The 19,131-nt window shown below is 43.2% G+C and overlaps 1 protein-coding gene across 1 annotated transcript; it reads right to left on the bottom strand.

Moving 5' to 3' along the window:
* Positions 1 to 10,073: 10,073 nt before the first annotated feature.
* Positions 10,074 to 11,357, bottom strand: LOC109747001 (UPF0481 protein At3g47200-like). Its single transcript, XM_020306092.1, has one exon. The coding sequence runs from the start codon at positions 11,355 to 11,357 to the stop codon at positions 10,074 to 10,076; it is 1,284 nt and encodes a 427-aa protein (XP_020161681.1).
* Between the last annotated feature and the right edge of the window lie 7,774 nt (positions 11,358 to 19,131).

The following is a 19,131-nucleotide window of genomic DNA, read 5'->3' as shown; positions in this document are numbered from 1 at the left end:
CCAATCCGTCTGCGAGATCAGCGAGGAGATTGGTCGCGGTGGCTTCGGCGTCGTCCGCTGCCACACCGGAAGGCCGAGGCGTGGATGCACATGGTGATGGACCTCTGCATCGGGCCGGACCTATCGACTGGGTCCGCCTCCGCCACGGCACTCCCGCCCCCGAGCCAGATGCCGCCGTTCTGGCCGCGCTGCTCCCGAGGCCCTCCGAGATCTTCCACCGCTTAGACGCCGTCGACACTGCAGCCCACCTCCTAACCCTAATTGCCAGCGTGCTCTCTCTCTATCCGCTAGATTGAACAGGTCACGAGGTTGGATCGAGCGACGCACGAGCTGCCGGCGCCGGCGCTGCCTGGGGTCGCTCGCCGCTGCGTGCAATCCAGTCACCGCAAGCCTGGAGCCGAACCACCGCCGCCGTCGCCTGAAAGGTAACCTTTTTCCTTAATCCCCGATGTCCTCCGCTCCGGTCGTGCTATTGCCTCCTGCATGTTGCGCTGTTCCTTTGGTGTCGTGGGCGCTGGGCACTTGCTGCTGCGTGCGTGCGTGTCTGCGTGAGTGCGAGCTGCTGTGTGCTTGCTGAGCTGGCTGCTCGCTTGGTGCTGCGCTGGCCTACTGCCGCTAATTTATAGCTTTGCTGCTTTGCGTTTCTGTATAGTGTTGTTGCTTGCTGCCGCTGGTCTGATGATCGATGTTGTTGTTGTACACGCTAGGAAATGACGAACCAACATGGGATATGGCATCTCCGAAGGCGTACCACAAGGACTTGAAAAGAGGTATGAATGCTACAAATAGAGCAGTGTTTTTTTATCTCATCTCACCCAATCAATTATTCTTTGTCTTTATTGTATGCCATCTTATTAATTATTATTTATTAGTGTGCTGTATCGCTGTACTAATGTTTTTAGAAATTGGCCGTGTTTCCGTCCCTGTATTGGTGCTTAACATTTAGCTGAGGTGACTCTCTACTTGCTTGGATTGGTTGTAGATTGGAGACTAGCCTATTGGTTCAGATAAATGATAGGTTTTCAGCGTGTCGGAAAGGAGTATCGAGTTGAATTCTAATTTTTATTACCGCGGATCACAACGACAAGAGGTATGGCATTACTTGACTACACATCTATATTATGATTATCTTGAACAACGTGTTTCAAAATATGGTGGACAATCATGCTTGATGCCAAGATGTATGGTGTTACTTGACTACACACGTTTATCTTATGATTATCTTGAACACAGTGTTTCAAAATAGAGTGACATAGTAACGCACTATCTCGCCATTCTCACTAATTCTATGGGCATAGGTTATACTTATTTTACCAGTCAGCATGTTGCCGCTATTTCAAGGCATGGTGTTCTATGCTTCATGTATTTTTTTTTTGCAATACATCAAGATGACAATTCATGATGGTCCGGATTAAACATCTTCTATTTACTAAGTTTGTGCTTACCAGGGCAACAGGTTATATGTGCCACATAAAAAAAATGGTTTAACTATGAGTGGAATCATTTCTAGATCTTTTCGCCGAGGTGGTGAAATCACTACAAGAAACAAACTAAGGTTCTTATTCTTAGAAATGCTATTATTGGAATGAGCATGTATAGTAGCTAAACTCAAATTAGTTCTTTAATACTTGGGCACTGAATACAATCGTTCATGTAGAACATCTTGAATCCAAATCTTTTTAGAGAAACTGGTTGGCTAATTTAACCATCATGCAACCATTATTCAGGTATGTCTATATGCATTTTTTTTCATTAGGCTTGGAACTTTAGACCTGAAAATTGAGCTTGGCCAAAGTTACTTTAATAGAATGGAGCAAAAAAGGAATTTAAATATACTGGAAGAACAATTCACTTATTTTCCAGTGGTTAACAACCTTTTTTGCTTGTTGGTATCAACATGGTTGAATATGTTCTGGGTTGTTGCACTAGCATTTTATTTCAACCGAGATCTATAATTTTGGGTTGCTAGCTAACAGAAGTAATTTGTAAAGTATGGTACCATGTTGTATTATATACGAATGTATTCTTGCCTGTTTTCTGTTGTTATAATTTACATACATTGGCAGTAAACACAAAAAGTATATGGTAATATCAGTCATGCTTGCGAAGCGTCTTCTATTATTGTGAACAACTATGGAAGTATTGGTCTCCACTGTTGCGTGCGGACCAATGAGCATCTTAATACCTTTTTAGTAATGAATAAGGATAAATAGGAAGCACAGAACAAAATCTTGGTGAAGACATTTCAACAGAGATGCGATAGTGTTGTACAAGATCCCCTTTCCAGGGTTCTTTTTGTGGGCATTCCGGTTTATTATTATGCGTTAGCGCCTTGTAATAGAAGATATCTAACGATCATATTTGAAGTGAATCTACATAAGTTATGAGATGGTTATCCATTATTGTCCAAAATGTTATGTTCGATTTTGTTTACCACAATCTGCCCTTTGTTTGTGGTCATATGTCTTTTTTACCAATTGTTTATTTACTTTATATTATACTTCTATTTCATGCTTTTTCACAAGCAATATATGGACTCGATGCCACTATTGATCTAATGCATGTTTGTCATGGTTTACTCGGCATGTGCAAATCAAGACGTGCATTGCACGTGCATAGGTCTCTCTCTAGCTTTTGTTCACAATGGTACCCAAAAGTGGTATTCGATAGATTTGATTATTTCATTTTGTTCACAATGGTACCCAAAGCCATCCTCTGTTGCTCAATTAAATAGTTGAATGAACATTGTTCGGAGGGTTCCCCTGCCTCCCGCCGGCGCCGTTGTCGGTCCGTCTCGTCTCTGGTGGCCTTAGGGCCAAGGCGGCGCAGTGGATCTCGGCCCTTGCCGGAGGGAGGGCCCTATTTTTAGTTGTTTCTTCGCGTTTTGTTAGGCTTCGTGTCCTGCTCAGGAAGACGAGTCGGTGGCGGCGCCCTGAAGATGGAATAATGTTCTCCTCGCCTAGCCCCTGTTCCGATGGTGTGTCTAGTGTCATCGATGGGTGTGTGGAGGCGTGTCTTTGACGGATCTATCCTTGGTGGATTTGCTCGGATCTGGTCGTAGTTCGTCTACGTTCGTGTATTTTTTAGATTGGATCCTTCTGATCTATGCTACTCTTCATCAGCGGCGGTTGCTGTTCTGCTGCGCTGGTACTATGGAGCCTTAGCATGACGACTTCCTAACTATCTACTACAACAAGTTTTGCCTGGCTCTGGCGAGGGAGGAGCAATGGCGGCGGCGCGCCTTCGGCTCTTAAATGCTTGTAGTCGTCGCTACACTAGTAGAAAAAGGGCCTAATGTGAAGCACATTAGTCCTGGTTTGTAACTGAACCGACACTAATGTGACCATTAGTGCCGGTTCCAACGGCTAGCGGGCGGAGTTCATTAGTACCGGTTCGTGGCGAACCTTTAGTACCGGTTCATGCCATGAACCGGTACTAAAGAGGCCGTGGCAGGCTGTGGTCAGGCTGGTGCCCCACCAGTCCCTTTAGTACCGGTTCGTGCCATGAACCGGTACTAGAGGTTTTTAGTTGATTCTTTCTGCAGCGGTTTTTTAGTCCCACCTCGCTCCACTAACAGGGTTTTTACCACCTTAAATATGTTACTTCTCAAACTATCATAACCACTTGGTCTTCATTGAACTCTGTGTGTAGAATTTGTGGCCACAACATGAGTCTTCTCCGGTTTCTAAACCGGCGATGACTCATATTGACAATTCAGATTGTACACAAAAAGATCATTGATGATCAACATATTTTTGATGTATTTCTTTGTAAAGAAATATAAGAGCATTTAGATCACTATTTTAGTAATCTAAATGCTCTTACATTTCTTTATAGAGGGGGTATATTTTTACATGCACATAGCAGTAGCGCGTTTTGGCTGAATGGCGGTACTGATCAATGTATTTTTGATGTATACTTTTACATGTTTACACAATCTGTTTCGAAGTATCAGGGCTTCGGACACAATCTGTTTCAAAGTATCAGGGTTTCAGACGAAAACTCATCTGTTACAAAGGCATTTCATTTAGTACCAGTTCTAAGGCTGGGGCCCCACGAGCACCTTTAGTACCGGTTCATGGCATGAACCGGTACTGAGTTTTTTAGTTGATTCTTTCTGCAGCTGTTTTTTAGTCCCACCTTGCCAAGCGAGAGGCACTCGCAGCGGTTTATAAGCCCTGAGTGCAGAGACGATGAAGGAGACGTGCAATGCTCACCTGCATGTTGCTTAGCTTCAGGCCTTGAAATGGTGTAGACTGCACGGAGGTATCTGTAGTTTCTCAAGGTCTGAAGCTAAGCAACGTGCAGGTGAGCATTGCGCCTCTCTTATATTTTAAATAACTTATTTTAACTCCGGACTTTTTTTGCGTTCAGTATGCACCATTCAAAGCCACTTCATCAACTTTCAACCCTTTCTGACATGATTTGCTATTTTTCATTCATTTACTGATTTGTTTTGAGAGCTAAATGACCGTGAAATTGAAAAGCACTATAAAATGAACTCTGAAAAGGTTGAAACTTGGCATGGTATCATCATTTCACCCACATAGCATGTGCAAAAAAGTAGAGAGGGTTACGGCAAAAACTGGATGCACTTCGTGTACAAACTGGACAATCTCTTTTGAAGTATCAGGGTTTCAGACGAAAACTCATCTGTTACACCGGCACTTCATTTTTTTCAACTTATTACAACTCCAGACTTTTTTTTGCGTTCAGTATGCATCATTCAACGCCATGTCATCAACTTTCAACCCTTTCTGACATCATTTGCTATTTTCATTCATTTACTGATTTGTTTTGAGAGCTAAATGACCGTGAAATTGAAAAGCACTACAAAATGAACTCTGAAAAGGTTGAAACTTGGCGTGGTATCATCATTTCATCCACATAACATGTGCAAAAAAGTAGAGAGGGTTACGGCAAAAAATGGAAGCACTTCATGTACAAACTGGACAATCTCTTTCGAAGTATCAGGGTTTCGGGCGAAAACTCATATGTTACACCGACACTTCATTTTTTTCAAACTTATTACAACTCCGGACTTTTTTTTTGCGTTCAGTATGCACCATTCAAAGCCACGTCATCAACTTTCAACCCTTTCTGACATCATTTGCTATTTTCATTCATTAACTGATTTGTTTTGAGAGCTAAATGACCGTGAAATTGAAAAGCACTACAAAATGAACTCTGAAAAGGTTGAAACTTGGCATGGTATCATCATTTCACCCACATAACATGTGCAAAAAAGTAGAGAGGGTTACGGCAAAAACTGGATGCACTTCGCGTACAAACTGGACAATCTCTTTCGAAGTATCAGAGTTTCGGATGAAAACTCATCTGTTACACCGGCACTTCATGTTTTTAAACTTATTACAACTCCAGTCTTTTTTGCGTTCAATATGCACCATTCAAAGCCACGTCATGAACTTTCAACCCTTTCTGACATCATTTTCTATTTTTCATTCATTTACTGATTTGTTTTGAGGGCTAAATGACCGTGAAATTGAAAAGCACTACAAAATGAACTCTGAAAAGGTTGAAACTTGACATGGTATCATCATTTCACCCACATAGCATGTGCAAAAAAGTAGAAAGGGTTACGGTAAAAACTGGATGCACTTCGTGTACAAACTGGACAATCTCTTTCGAAGTATCAGGGTTTCAGACGAAAACTCATCTGTTACACCGACACTTCATTTTTTAAACTTATTACAACTCCAGACGTATTACCAATTTGAATATAATGATAAAACACACGAATATTAAACATAAGAAAAAAATCACTAAAAAAAATCTATTTTTAAAGTTAAGTTATTCACAAACTAGTGATTCGCACAAATTTCAAATAATTCAAATTTAAACTATTCAAATTTGAAAACTACTAGCACTAACAGAAAGTTTGTACTTTTTTGTACCTAAAGCAAAAATATTCATAAAGAAACTCTAATACAAAAAAAACTACTTAGAAATAAATAAATAAACTATATAAAAAAATATTTGTGCGCTGCCCAGTGGGCCTGCTCGGCCTTGGGCATGGATATGCAGGCCCATAAGGCCCAACAGGCTCATAGGGCAGCGCGGCAAAGTTAGGCCAGAAGCCTGCTTTAGAGAGGAGCTCGAAGAAGCAGCCGCAGTTGGGTTTATAAACCAGTGCAGCTGCCCTTCGCTCGGCGAGGTGGGACTAAACTTTGTGCACCGCGGGATGGGAGCGCACCCCCTATAGTACCGCTTGGTGGCTCCAACCAGTACTAAAGGGCTGGTCTTTAGTACCGGTTGGAGCCACCACCCGGTACTAAAGGGGGTCGCTTCCGGCCGCTTGGCATATATATATATATATATATATATATATATATATATATATATATATATATAAGAAATGTTAGAGATATATTAATGTCAAATATTAGATGAATTAGCTAGATATTAATGTTAGATGAGTTAGTTTTTTATACTTTTAGTTACAGATGAATTAGATATATTAATGTTAGATGAATTAGAAAAATTAAATTTAGTTATATGAGATTTGATCATCTAATTAAAATTTTACTATATAGAACTAGCTTATTTTTAGTAAGAAAATTAATATAACTAGTTTATTTTTAGTAAGTGCTTAGTTGAATTAGTTGAATTAATAGAACTAGTTGAATTAAGAGAACTAGTAAGTGTTTATCAATTAATGTTTCACCTATGAACATAGGAAATGTCGTCTGACGACGAAAACGATTTCGTTATGTGCGAATACTGTGAAGACGAGCGCGGCCCGTGCGACAGAAATTTTCTAGTTGATGATAGGCGCTTCAGCATCAAGCTGGATGAGACCTTCGAAGTGGATACAGTAAGTCACAACGACAAGTCTTTTTTCGTAATTAAGCATGACTTATGTTTCATTTGCTTCAACTTATAATTTTAAATTTTCACTATTCTACTAGCGTATCCCCTACCATGCAAGAATTTTTGTCTTGGATAAGATAGGTTTCAGTCCTAACAAAACTATGGAGGTAAAGAGAGTTACTTGAAGACCGAGCATGGTTATACCTTCGACGTCAAATTATACAATGCAGACACCTACACCTATTTTGAATGCAAAACTTGGCAAGCACTATGCAGGGCTTATGCATTTGAGCCTGATATGGTTATCACCTTTGATATTCGTCCGGAAGATGATATTGAAGGTAATAGAGACATTTGGGTCGATGTGCAGACGCCTCCAGTTCTACCATTATGTGAGTTTCTCAACCATATTTATGTCTTCGATATTGTTTATTCAAAAATAGTTGACAACTAATTTTTATTGACAACTTATTTCCATTCAAGCAAACATGTGCGGCGCTTGGTAGACAGGACCGTCCACTGTCCCGGGGCTGAACTAAACTGCGAGGAGATAAGTCATTATGTTTCATGGCTTGAGGATCTTGATGCTGTCAAGAGAAATAATTTTCCTGAATTTGAAAATCTTAGTACTCAAAACGTGCGGCCAATAGTGATCGTATTGAACTACGGTCACATCTATTTAGGAAAGATGGTAAGATTTTTACTATTTGTCCTGAGTGCATCTTTTACATACATTATTTCTCAAGCAAAAACTTCATTGCTAAGTATGTTACTATACGATGTTCTTCAACAGGGACTCCCGATGACAGTTGTGCCTCAGTGGATCGGTACTAAAGGTCGCCTGTCAATGGTTAGCTTACGACCAAGACATCCTACATTGCACATGAGTGCATTCACGATTTCTACAACCGAGGAATGCTTAATAGTGAAAGACTGGAGCAAAATTGTGAACGATCGCAGAGAAGTACTAGGGGCAGCAATCAGAAGCGCAGCCCACGATTAGGAGACAGGTTCATCTACATGCTCCAATATGATGAATCAGGAGGGCTACACATGTTCTATGCTATTTTACCTGAGAGAGAGCAGCATGAGTGATTAGCTAGTTCATGCTCTTAGTACTTGTCCTCTCATGTCCGTGTTCTACGTCCTGAACTTAATCTCAAAGTGATTTGCTTTTGTGGTCTTATGAACGCTTATAATCTCATGACCATGTTGAACTCGATGATATCTTTGCTTCTGGTACAAGTGAATGTTTCTTCTTTAAGCTAGTGTTGGTGGTGATTAGATAGCGGTAATGACTATGATGATTATTAAATAGTGGTAATGACGACTATGATGATTATTAGCTAGCTAGTACTGTCGTTGGTGATGATATGATGCAAGAGTTTTTATATTAATATGATGATGATGAGTTATTATATCATTTATGAAAGAAACCGCAGATTAGTTTTAACTGGATGGATCCTAGCTAAGTGATCAAGTATATGCCATATCCATATTACTTGATCACTTAGGACGACCCATATCCACTTCAAACTAATCCGCGGTACTTTCACATAGTGATTTAACAACTCATTATAATGTAAAAACAATCTCTAAATTAAACTGAAAACACGAAATTAAAGGAAAAATAAAAAATAAAACGAAACCCCCCCAAACCTTTAGTACCGGTTGGTGTTACCAACCGGTACTAAAGGTCTCCCCGCCCCCGGCCCTGGCTCGTGCCACGTGGTGGCACTTTAGTGGTGGTTCATGCTGAACCGGTACTAAAGGGGGGGGGACCTTTAGTCCCCACCCTTTAGTGCCGGTTACAGAACCGACACTAAAGGCCCTTACAAACCGGTGCTATAGCCCGGTTCTGCACTAGTGCTAGATGGTCTATCGATCTGGATGTAATTTTTATTATTTCTGGTCTTCGTTGTACTGCCATGATTGAAGATGAATAGATCGGAAGTTTTCTCGAAAAAAAAGAAAGAATGAACACGGTTCTGTTTTGAATCTCTGATAACAACTTTAGGTCTCTCTCTAGCTTTTGTTCCCAATGGTACCAAAAACAGTATTGGATATATTTGATTATTTCATTTTGTTCACAATGGTACCCAAAGCCATCCTTTGTTGCTCAATTAAATAGTTGAATGAACACTGTTCCGAGGGTTTCCCTGCCTCCCGCCGGCGCCGTTGTCGGCCCGTCTCATCTCTGGTGGCCTTAGGGCCAAGGCGGCCCGGTGGATCTCGGCCCTTGCCGGAGGGAGGGCTCTATTTTCAGTTGTTTATTCGCGTTTTGTTAGGCTTCGTGTCCTGCGCAGGAAGATGAGTCGGCGGCGGCTCCCTGAATAAGGAATAAGGTTCTCCCCGCCTAACCCCCGTTCCGTTGGTGTGTCTAGTATCATCGGTGGGTGTGTGGGGGCGTGTCTTTGGCGGATCCACCGTTGGTGGATTTGCTCGGATCTGGTCGTAGTTCGTCTATGTTCGTGTGTTTTTAGATTGGATCCTTCTGATCTATGCTACTCTTCATCAGCGGCGGTTGCTGTTCTGCTGCGCTGGTACTATGGGGCCTTAGCATGTCGACTTCCCGACTGTCTACTACAACAAGTTTTGCCCGGCTCTGGCGAGGGAGGGGCAATGACGGCGGCGCGCCTTCGGCTCTTAAAGGCTTGTAGTCGCCGCTAGATGGTCTACGGATCTGAATGTAATTTTTATTATTTCTGGTGTTCATTGTACTTCCATGATTGAAGATAAATAGATCGGAAGTTTTCTCGAAAAAAGGAAGAATGGACACTATTCTGTTTTGTATCTCTGATAACAACTTTAGGTCTCTCTAGCTTTTGTTCACAATGGTGCCCAAAACTAGTATTGGATAGATTTGATTATTTCATTTTGTTGTTAGCTACTCCCCCCCCCCCCCCCCCCCCCCGCCCCCCCTTTTGCTATCATTTGTACGTACTCTCTTTATATTTATATTGTATAGAAATACCGTACAACATTTGCCCTCTATGTTTTGTAGGACAAAAGAACATGTGCATCATCAAAATTAGCTTCGTCGAATTCATCATCCAATATATTCCGTAATATATATATATATATATATATATATATATATATATATATATATATATATTTTGATATCACAGATATTAACATTTATTTTATGATTTTCGTCAAACTTTTTTGGAAAACAACAACATATATAGGACAGTGGTAGAACTTGGAATAATTTGGAGCAGAGAGGAGTAGAAAGCTAGTTAGGCCGCGCTGGGCTTGGTTTGCTGGAGGGTGAGGATGCCTCTAAGGATAGGAATGAGAAAGCCGAGGGCGGAGCCGGCCGTAAGGATGTACTTGAGGTTGTTGTACAGTAGCTTGTGGAGAGTGACCCTCGCCCTCCGGTCCTGGTGGTAATCGCTGAGCTGCTGCAGGATGCGGAAATACTGGCTCCCATATGGCAGAAACGGGGAGATGGACTTGAAGAAGTTGAGCGTCTCCAGGTCGCTGAGCACCGGGTAGAGAATGCGCTTGGTGCGGAGCTCCCGCACGTCGTCCTCGCGGTTCATGAGCACCGACATGATCTGCACGTACGAGCTGACGCCGTAGTCCGACGTCCCGCCCTGCAGCATCTCGAACGCCGCCATGTTGGTCAGCCAGCACATGGTCAGCTCGCCGAGGTACACCGGCGGGAGCCGGAGCTTCCCGAAGATGGGGCTCTTGCCCACGCCGATGTCGGCGAACCGCGCCGTCTTGCTGGCGCTGAGCTTGATGCCGACCTCGGCGAGCTCCAGGGCCGAGCAGATGTTGAGCATCGGCCTCGGGGCCTCGTCCAGCTTGGCTTTGCTCAAGGGGCCGAGCTGGCGGTGCCGGACCAGGTCGAGGAGGTGGAACGGCTTGTACTTGTCGGCGCCCTCGAAGTCCATCTGCGGCTTCGCCCACTGCACGTCGAAGTTGCGGATGGCGTCCGCGATGTAGCGGTCGACGAGGACGTGCTTGAGCCGCATCAGGGCCTCCAGCACCACCCAAGGGACCTGGTTCTCCACGAGCAGGATGTCGCGTGAGATGCGCCGCACCCAGTTCTCGCTGAGGTTGGGCATCTTCCACTGGAGCGGCGGGCCGCGGTCCAGCGCCACCATCGTCATGAACTGGAGGAGGAAGCAGCCGTCGTAGAACATCATCTCCGTGAACTGGTCGTCGTTGAAGGCGCTGAGGTCTTCGGCGTAGGACTCCCGGGCTTGGACGATCACCGCCCGGACATTACGGTAGAAAGCCTGGATCTGGTGCTGAGTGGTGCAGCAGAACTCCATCGCAGCCATCTTCTTGATGTCCTCCATGCCTTGCAGCTGCTCCTTGCCGCGGTGGCACGGGCCGATGGCGATGATGTCCGGAGAGTAGAGCCGGTCGGCGTTCTGGATGCTACGGAGGAAGGCGGGGACCTTCTGGATACGCGGCTTGCCTCCGCTGTCGAAGCTGTGATTAAGGGTGGTAATGGTGGTGGAATTCATAGCCTTGAGCACCCTATCCAAATGTTCGCCGCCGGCCATCTCTCTCCCTACTTGGCCTATGTTCGCACTGCTTAATTTTGGCCAATGTCGACTCTATCGCCTTTCCTCTATTCTGCGCTTTTCAATAATGGCTCTTTTGCCTAACAAAGCAGCTAGCTACGTACCAGTACCTGTTTGCATATAAAGGCTGCACTGCAGCTGTGATGGTCCGAGGGATGCAAGTGGAGCTGGTGGAGCATCGTCTTTTACGTCCCCCCGCTAAAAAAAATGAGCCAAGATGTGGAGCAGCAATGCTACATCGACGGACATCTACAGGATTTTACAGGATGTGTTTAAGCTGTCAAATTGTGATTGAACTAAGGGGAGGTTGGGGCCCCACCCAGGAGGGCATGATTAGTTGGTAAGGAAGAAGCCTGTAAAAGCCTATAGGACTCCGTACGTCTAGCATTTTTGGATGTGGAGTTGTGGTGGGCACAATTTCACGGCAAACTAGGGTTAACTTTATACTGGGGGTCGCTTTTTTTCTTCAAGAAGAAGAAAGAAAGGCGATCTCGCCTCCTGCCACCAGGGCGCCTTCCTCCGCCGCCGTTCTCCGGCGGCTCCCCTCCGCTGACGACCTCGGTCGTCGGTGGTGAGGGGGATCGCCGGATCCACGCGTGTGAATTGTTTTAGGCATTAGTTTCTTAGAATTTTGGGTTGTTCATCGTCATGGCTTCGGCGGTGGCGATGGGGCGCCGACTAATAAATCTTCAGATCCTTTCCCAGTGAAGCAATCCGCTTCTGGGGTGGATTTGGAAACCAGAATGTTCAAGTAAGGATGGTGCGGCGGCGGCATCCTCGTGGTGGACCTGTGTCCTCAGGCTCCGCCGTTGCGACGACGTTTGCTCCAGCGCCGGCGTGGAGCTTGGGAGGTAGTCCAGGAGCGAATGCAGATTGTGGTCTGCATCGACGGCATCTGGGAGATGGTGGATCTGGGTTTGTGGTTCATGGCAGGCAGATATGGTTTCCTCCTCCAACGTCTTAGTTGGGCGGGGGTGCCACATCTAGAGTTCGATGGCGTGTCCGGAGTGTTGCCCCGGTCTGATTCGTTCAACGGCAATGGCTTCACCTTTATTAGCGAACCATCTTGGAAGTCCGCAAAGCTGCATATCTGCGATGGAGCCGCGTCGAGATCGGTGTGGAGGTGATCCGTCATTTTCTCCTTTGGTGTCTGCCATGGTGGTGCCAGAGGCAGGTGACGGCCGTTGGTGTCAAGCTCAGAGGATTCTTCAGTCTGTTTTTAATTTTACTTCTCGGCTGGTGTTCCTGTGTGCAAAGGCCAGCGTTCTGCTGTTTTTTCAATTTTGTCAGGTTGATATGTACGTGGCTTGTACTATGATCCTTGTGATATAAATGAGCACGTATTACCATGCAAAAAAACCACGATAAACTCATTTTTAACGCCGCCTCTAGTGAGCGGAGCCCTCTCCACCAATGGCAACATGCCAGATGGGCAGACGTTTTTACACATACATGGCGTATATACTACAGTATATTATATAATACCCTTCCCCATAGGGATGTAACATAAAATCCCTCCTCCCCCTCCCAGGAACGTAAGTGAACGCTTCCGGGAAACCAAACGATAATCTAATCACTACTACTTTGAAAACCAAGCTAATACAAAAAATATCGATGTCGACTGTCGCGGACGCATCCACTTACATCCCTACCGCCTAGGCCCGCTTGGCTCATTAAATATAATACTCCCTCCTCAATAAATTATTTGTCGATGGAACGGATGTTAGACATATTTCAATGCTAAATACGTCCGTTTGAGTGACAACTAATTTGAAGTGTTGGGAGTATTTGAGTCAAATATAGTTTTGTGGTATTACCAATTAACAACGATCTTGTTGTTTTATAGCCAGTCTTAACGTAAAATGCTGGTGACAAGTAGGAGTAGTAGGTAACATGTCTTTACATTAATACACAAATATTCAATAACTAAAGACTCGTCCTGCCAGCCAATATCAAGTTAAGGTCTTTATTTCTCTTAGAACTAAAATCAAGTTGGATCTTCAATAATGTGACAATATGATGACGTGAGTTCCTCTCCAGCTTGGTCCTCCAAACAAATGTAGCAAGCCAAAGAAAAGTAATGAGGTTAGGCTGCTGATGTTATCGTGGGGAACCATAAACCTTGGTCTTAAGAGAGTTCCTTCACATAGCTCAACTTGATAGTCTGTCAGCCATAGTTTTTATCTTAGAAATTTAAAATGCAAGTCTTCTCCCGTCTCGGCCTCTACACACATGTGATGTTGCTCTTACTTAAACCATGGCTAATTAACAATGATCTCATTGTTTATGGCACCCCATAAGCTAGAAGACTATGGCACCCTAGAAGCTAGGTGTTTTCATATCTACAGCTACACTTACAAGGGTAGTGGTCTATATGTAAGAGGTGTTCTCGTAACTACAGAAATACATTAAGACTGAATCAACTGCCCAGCCAATATCTAGTCATGGGTTTTTGGGTCTTTATTTTATTTTTTTGACTGAATAATGACACAATAGACGGCGTGAATTCCTCTCCGTCCTCAAAACAAATGTAGCGAGCCAAAGGACGAAAGTGATGTTCGACCAAACACCCAACTATTCTTTCTTTAAAAAAGGGTGAAGATTTTTTTTGTGGGGAAAGGGTGAAGAGTTTGACAAGCAGAACGTGTTTTAAAGTTCGGTATGCATTAGCCTATATGAAGCTGATAGGGTATATGTATCGAGTTATAACTAATGTTTTTTACTTTGAGAATTCTCTAGATATGGTAGTAATTTAAGCCATGGCCAAGTTATCGTGGGAAACAATAAATCTCCGTCTTAAAAAGAGGTAGTCCGCAGCATGAAAGAGGGTTCCTTGACAAACCTCAAGTTGATAGCATGTTGGCTTTTGTTTTATCTTACAAATTAAAAATGCAAGTCTTCTCTTATATCTTCGTCTGAACCAATGGCATGGTGCTCTTACTTAAACAATGGCTAATTAACAATGATCTCATTGTTTATGGCCTCCCAAAAGCTAGAAGGCTAGCTATGAAAGTGATGTTTGACGAAACGTCGAGTAGCTAATGCTAAACCAATCTAAAATACAAATGTATTCCCACTATTTCATTTTAGGATACGTGTAACCTTTTCTATGTTCCCAAATTACACTATGTATTCCGTGACTACAACATTACTTTCCTCACGCCCCTCTTCTCTAGAGTCTCGTTCCACGTTGCCCTTAATATCCCATCCGCGTGTGACCCATGAGGTTGATGACAGCAGCGGAGAAATGGGAACGAGGAGATGTAAGATAGGAGAGTGGTTAGCATGTGCACGCACATTTATGGACGTCGTAGCTTCACATTCGTGCCATAAGAGCAACGAGGAGCAAAATTGTCCAGGAAAACCAACATCAGCTCTCAATCAGCATTCCGAAGATATGGGTGCTTATGCTAATGCACATCCTAATGTGAAACATGTTTTCCCTTGGAGTTCCAAGACGGCCATACTCTAGATCATTTAAAAGGGCCAAGCTTCAATCATGGGAAGTTTGAAGTTTTTTTACCGTAGTATTTATTTAACCTATCTTAATTTAATGATGCACTCATTCTATATTGGCAAACCATAACACGGTCTAGTGGGTTGTAGGTGAGAGTATTCCTCCACAACTCAACTTGTCATCCTGTTAGCTTTAGTTTTTATCTCACATAATTAAAACACAAGACTTCTCTGCTCTAGTTCTCTACACAAATGGAACAGTACTCCCACTTAAACCAAAAGCAGTTAATGATGATCACATTGTTTTATGGCTAACACTAAGATAAGGTTGGTCCCCAATAAGTAAGATGTGTTTCCATAGCTACAAAAATGTAACAACAAAAACTAAAGACTCAACTTGCGCAATAGGTAAGCCAAAATGAAGTCGAGGTCTTCCTTTGTTTGGATTCAATAATTTGAAGACATGAATTCCTATGCAGTCCAATCCTCTAGAGAAATGTTGTGAGCCAAAGAACAAAAGCAATGTTAGGCCGCACATCCAACCAACTTTCTTGAATAAAAAGAGGTGGAGCATTAGGCTATGCGCTTCAAAGCCATTTCATAATACTTTCTAAGTTATATTATCATGACATATTTAATTTTTATGAACTCAAAATTCAAGTTGGAGACCATGCCATGTCTACAATGACATGTTCATGAAATGAGAGAGTGACTGCTAATTAATGCAATGACGAAATGAGCTCATCTCTAATAAAAATGTATAATACATTGATTACTGAGATATGTGATTGCATTCGGGAATACCTTACAACATAATTTGCTCTTAGTCAAAATCGAAGGTTCAACTTCCATGCCAACATCCAATCAAGGTCTTACTTTCTTTTGTGTCGAATCTTTTCTTTTCTTCAATTATCTAACATATGGAATAACAAAATCCATTCATGATTCGTCCTTGGTGACGATGTCCTGGACTAGGGGAGACTCACCACATCGTCTCCCGACTAGGTGGGTTGAGCCAAGGACCCCCATGGCGGTTCACTCATGGGCCACTTCGGGCAGCCCATGCCGTATACAAGGAGGTTTCCACAAGACTTGACGCCCAAGACAAGGACTCTTATAAATCCTAGGCCTCCGGTGCATTATATAAACCGAGGCCAGGCTAGTCAATAGATCATCTCATGTTCATTAAAACAATCTCGTGGTAGATACATGTACTCTGTACTACATCCCATACGAATACAATCAAAAGCAAGACGTAGGGTATTATCTCTTCGAGAGAGCCCGAACCTGGGTAAAATCCTGTGTCTGCGTTTCAATCGCTCTAAGACGCCTAGCTTAGGACCCCTACTACGAGATATGTCAGATATAGAACCGACATTGGTGCTTTCATTGAGAGCCTGCTGGCAGTCGCCGCGGTGCGATGGGAATTCAAATCGTCTCCGGCGCGATCTACGTGTCGGAACCGAGCTTTATGGTCGACGTCGGCATCTTTGTTGCCAGTTCGATTGGTCACCTCGGCTGGACCGAGGATTGCACTCCACCTTAGATCGTCATGTTTGGACGAGGGCCTTCATCAACATCAACTCCGTTCTCTATCAAGATCATGGAGGAATCATCCATGGAGCTCGGGGGATCAACGTCAACATTTCCCTCGGGTGACCGCGCTATTTTTTTAGACAGCGAACTAGTATCCACCGTGACCGCCTCCTCGAGCGTCTCTTTGACGATTGCTCCGGTGGAATTGTGCAGAATTGAGTCTAGAACAACCCTGTAAAATTTCGTCGCGTTCCGAGGGAGGAATCTCCGATGATTGATATACCAGAGCCCTGTCGAATCTGGACGGGAAATCCGAGCGAGTTTAGGGCGAGTCCAGCGCCTAGCTCGAAAATCCTTTGGAAGATCCAACCGTTGATCGGTGATACGTCTCCAACATATCTATAATTTTTGATTGTTCTGTGCTATTATATTATCTGTTTTGGATATTTTATATGCATTAATATGCTATTTTATAATATTTTTGAGACTAACCTATTAACCTAGAGCCCAGTGCCAATTCCCGTTTTTTCCCTGTTTTTGAGTTTCGCAGAAAAGGAATACCAAACGGAGTCCAAACGGAATGAAACCTTCGTGATGATTTTTCTTGGACCAGAAGAAAACCAGGAGACTTGGAGATGAAGTCGGAGGAACCACGAAGCAGCCACAAGGACGGAGGGCGCGCCCAGGGGGGTAGGGTGTGCCCCCACCCTTGTGGGCCCCTCGTGCACGTCCTGACCTAATTCTTTCGCCTATATATTTCCAAATATCCTCAAACCACCAGAGGCATCCACAAAAACACTTTTGCACCGCCGCAGCCTTTGTACCCATGAGATCCCATCTAGGGACCTTTTCTGGCACCCTGCCGGAGGGGATTCGATCATGGAGGGCTTCTACATCAACTCTATTGCCCTTCCGATGCAGCGTGAGTAGTTTACCACAGACCTACGGGTCCATAGCTAGTAGCTTGATGGCTTGTTCTCTCTCTTTGATTCTCAATACCATGTTCTCCTCGATGTTCTTGGAGATCTATTCGATGTAATACTCTTTTGCGGTGTGTTTGCCGAGATTCAATGAATTGTGGATTTATGACCAGCTTATCTACCAATATTGTTTGAATCTTCTCTGAATTCTTTTATGCATGATTTGATATCTTTGTAATTCTCTTCGAACTATCGGTTTGGTTTGGCCAACTAGATTGGTTTTTCTTGCAATGGGAGAAGTGCTTAGCTTTGGGTTCAATCTTGTGGTGTCCTTTCCCAGTGACAGTAGGGGCAGCAGGACACGTATTTTATTGTTGCCATCGAGGATAAAAAGATGGGTTATTCATCATATTGCTTGAGTTAATTCTCTACAGCATGTCATCTTACTTAATGTGTTACTCCGTTCTTTATGAACTTAATACTCTAGATGCATGCTGGATAGTGGTCGATGTGTGGAGTAATAGTAGTAGATGCAGAATCGTTTCGGTCTACTTGACATGGACGTGATGCCTATATATCACGATCATTGCCTTAGATATCGTCATAACTTTGCGCTTTTCTATCAATTGCTCGGCAGTAATTTGTTCACCCACCGTATTATTTGCTATCTTGAGAGTAGCCTCTAGTGAAACCTATGCCCCGCGGGTGTATTTTCCATAATATAAGTTTCTGATCTACTACTTTGCAATCTTTTATTTTCCGATCTATAAACCAAAAATACCAAAAATATTTACTTTATCGTTTATCTATCTCTATCAGATCTCACTTTTGCAAGTAACAGTGAAGGGATTAACAACCCCTTTATCGCGTTGGGTGCAAGTTGTTTGATTGTTTGTGGATGTATTCGGTGATTTGTGCATTGTCTCCTACTGGATTGATACCTTGGTTCTCAAACTGAGGGAAATACTGATCTCTACTTTGCTGCATCACCCTTTCCTCTTCAAGGGAAAAACCAATGCAAGCTTAAGAAGTAGCAGGAAGAATTTCTGGCGCCGTTGACTGGGAGATCTATGCCAAGTCAAGACATACCAAATACCCATCATAAACTCTCATCTCTTGCATTACATTATTCGCCATTCGCCTCTCATTTTCCTCTCCCCCACTTCTAAAACGATTTTCAAAAAGATTTGCCTTTTCTTCGCCTCTCTTCCGTTCGTCTTCTTCGTTTGCTTCTTGCACTATTTGTTTGCTGCCACCATGTCTAAAATTGGGGAGGTTATCGCTGAAAGGGATAGTAGTAACGATGGGGGAAACTTTGATGCTTTTGCTAATACTAATCCTCATGAAGAATCTACTATTCTACACACTAAAAATCTTGGCATAGGTAGCGGCAATATTTTTGGAAAAGGGGTTATTCAAGATTTATTTACTTGTGCCGGTGCGCTTCCCACTTTGGGTGGATCCATTCTCCATAAAACTAGTAGTCTTGCGGATGCTATATCTTTGCTCGTAGTTGAACTTGAAAGACAATTTGTTCATATGCATCCATCCATTCAAAGGATTTTTCTAGAGTTTTCTAACATTGAGCATTCTTCTGTTAAGCGCGTCACCACTATATTTCTAGCCCATGAGTTTAGATTTATTATGAAAGAAGCTAGTGAAATTTTCGCGCATTATACGGTAGATGGTGGTAGCCCTCCCATAGAGGGAATTCTCTTTAACCAAGAGGACATAATGCATTTACGTTCTTTAGATCATGTTGCTTATAACAAAAATTTAAGAAAGAGGGTCCCTACCGATGTTTTAGTTGATAAGATTTTCGAGCTTAATGATAATTTTGC

This window comes from Aegilops tauschii, chromosome 3 (genome assembly GCF_002575655.3).
Source record: "Aegilops tauschii subsp. strangulata cultivar AL8/78 chromosome 3, Aet v6.0, whole genome shotgun sequence".
Lineage (NCBI taxonomy): Eukaryota > Viridiplantae > Streptophyta > Magnoliopsida > Poales > Poaceae > Aegilops > Aegilops tauschii.
This window is presented reverse-complemented; position numbering and strand designations above follow the sequence as displayed.

What these genes read in the sequence shown, in the direction of transcription:
- LOC109747001 (XM_020306092.1), bottom strand. Translation starts at nt 11,357, where the DNA reads ATGGCCGGCGGCGAACATTTGGATAGGGTGCTCAAGGCTATGAATTCC.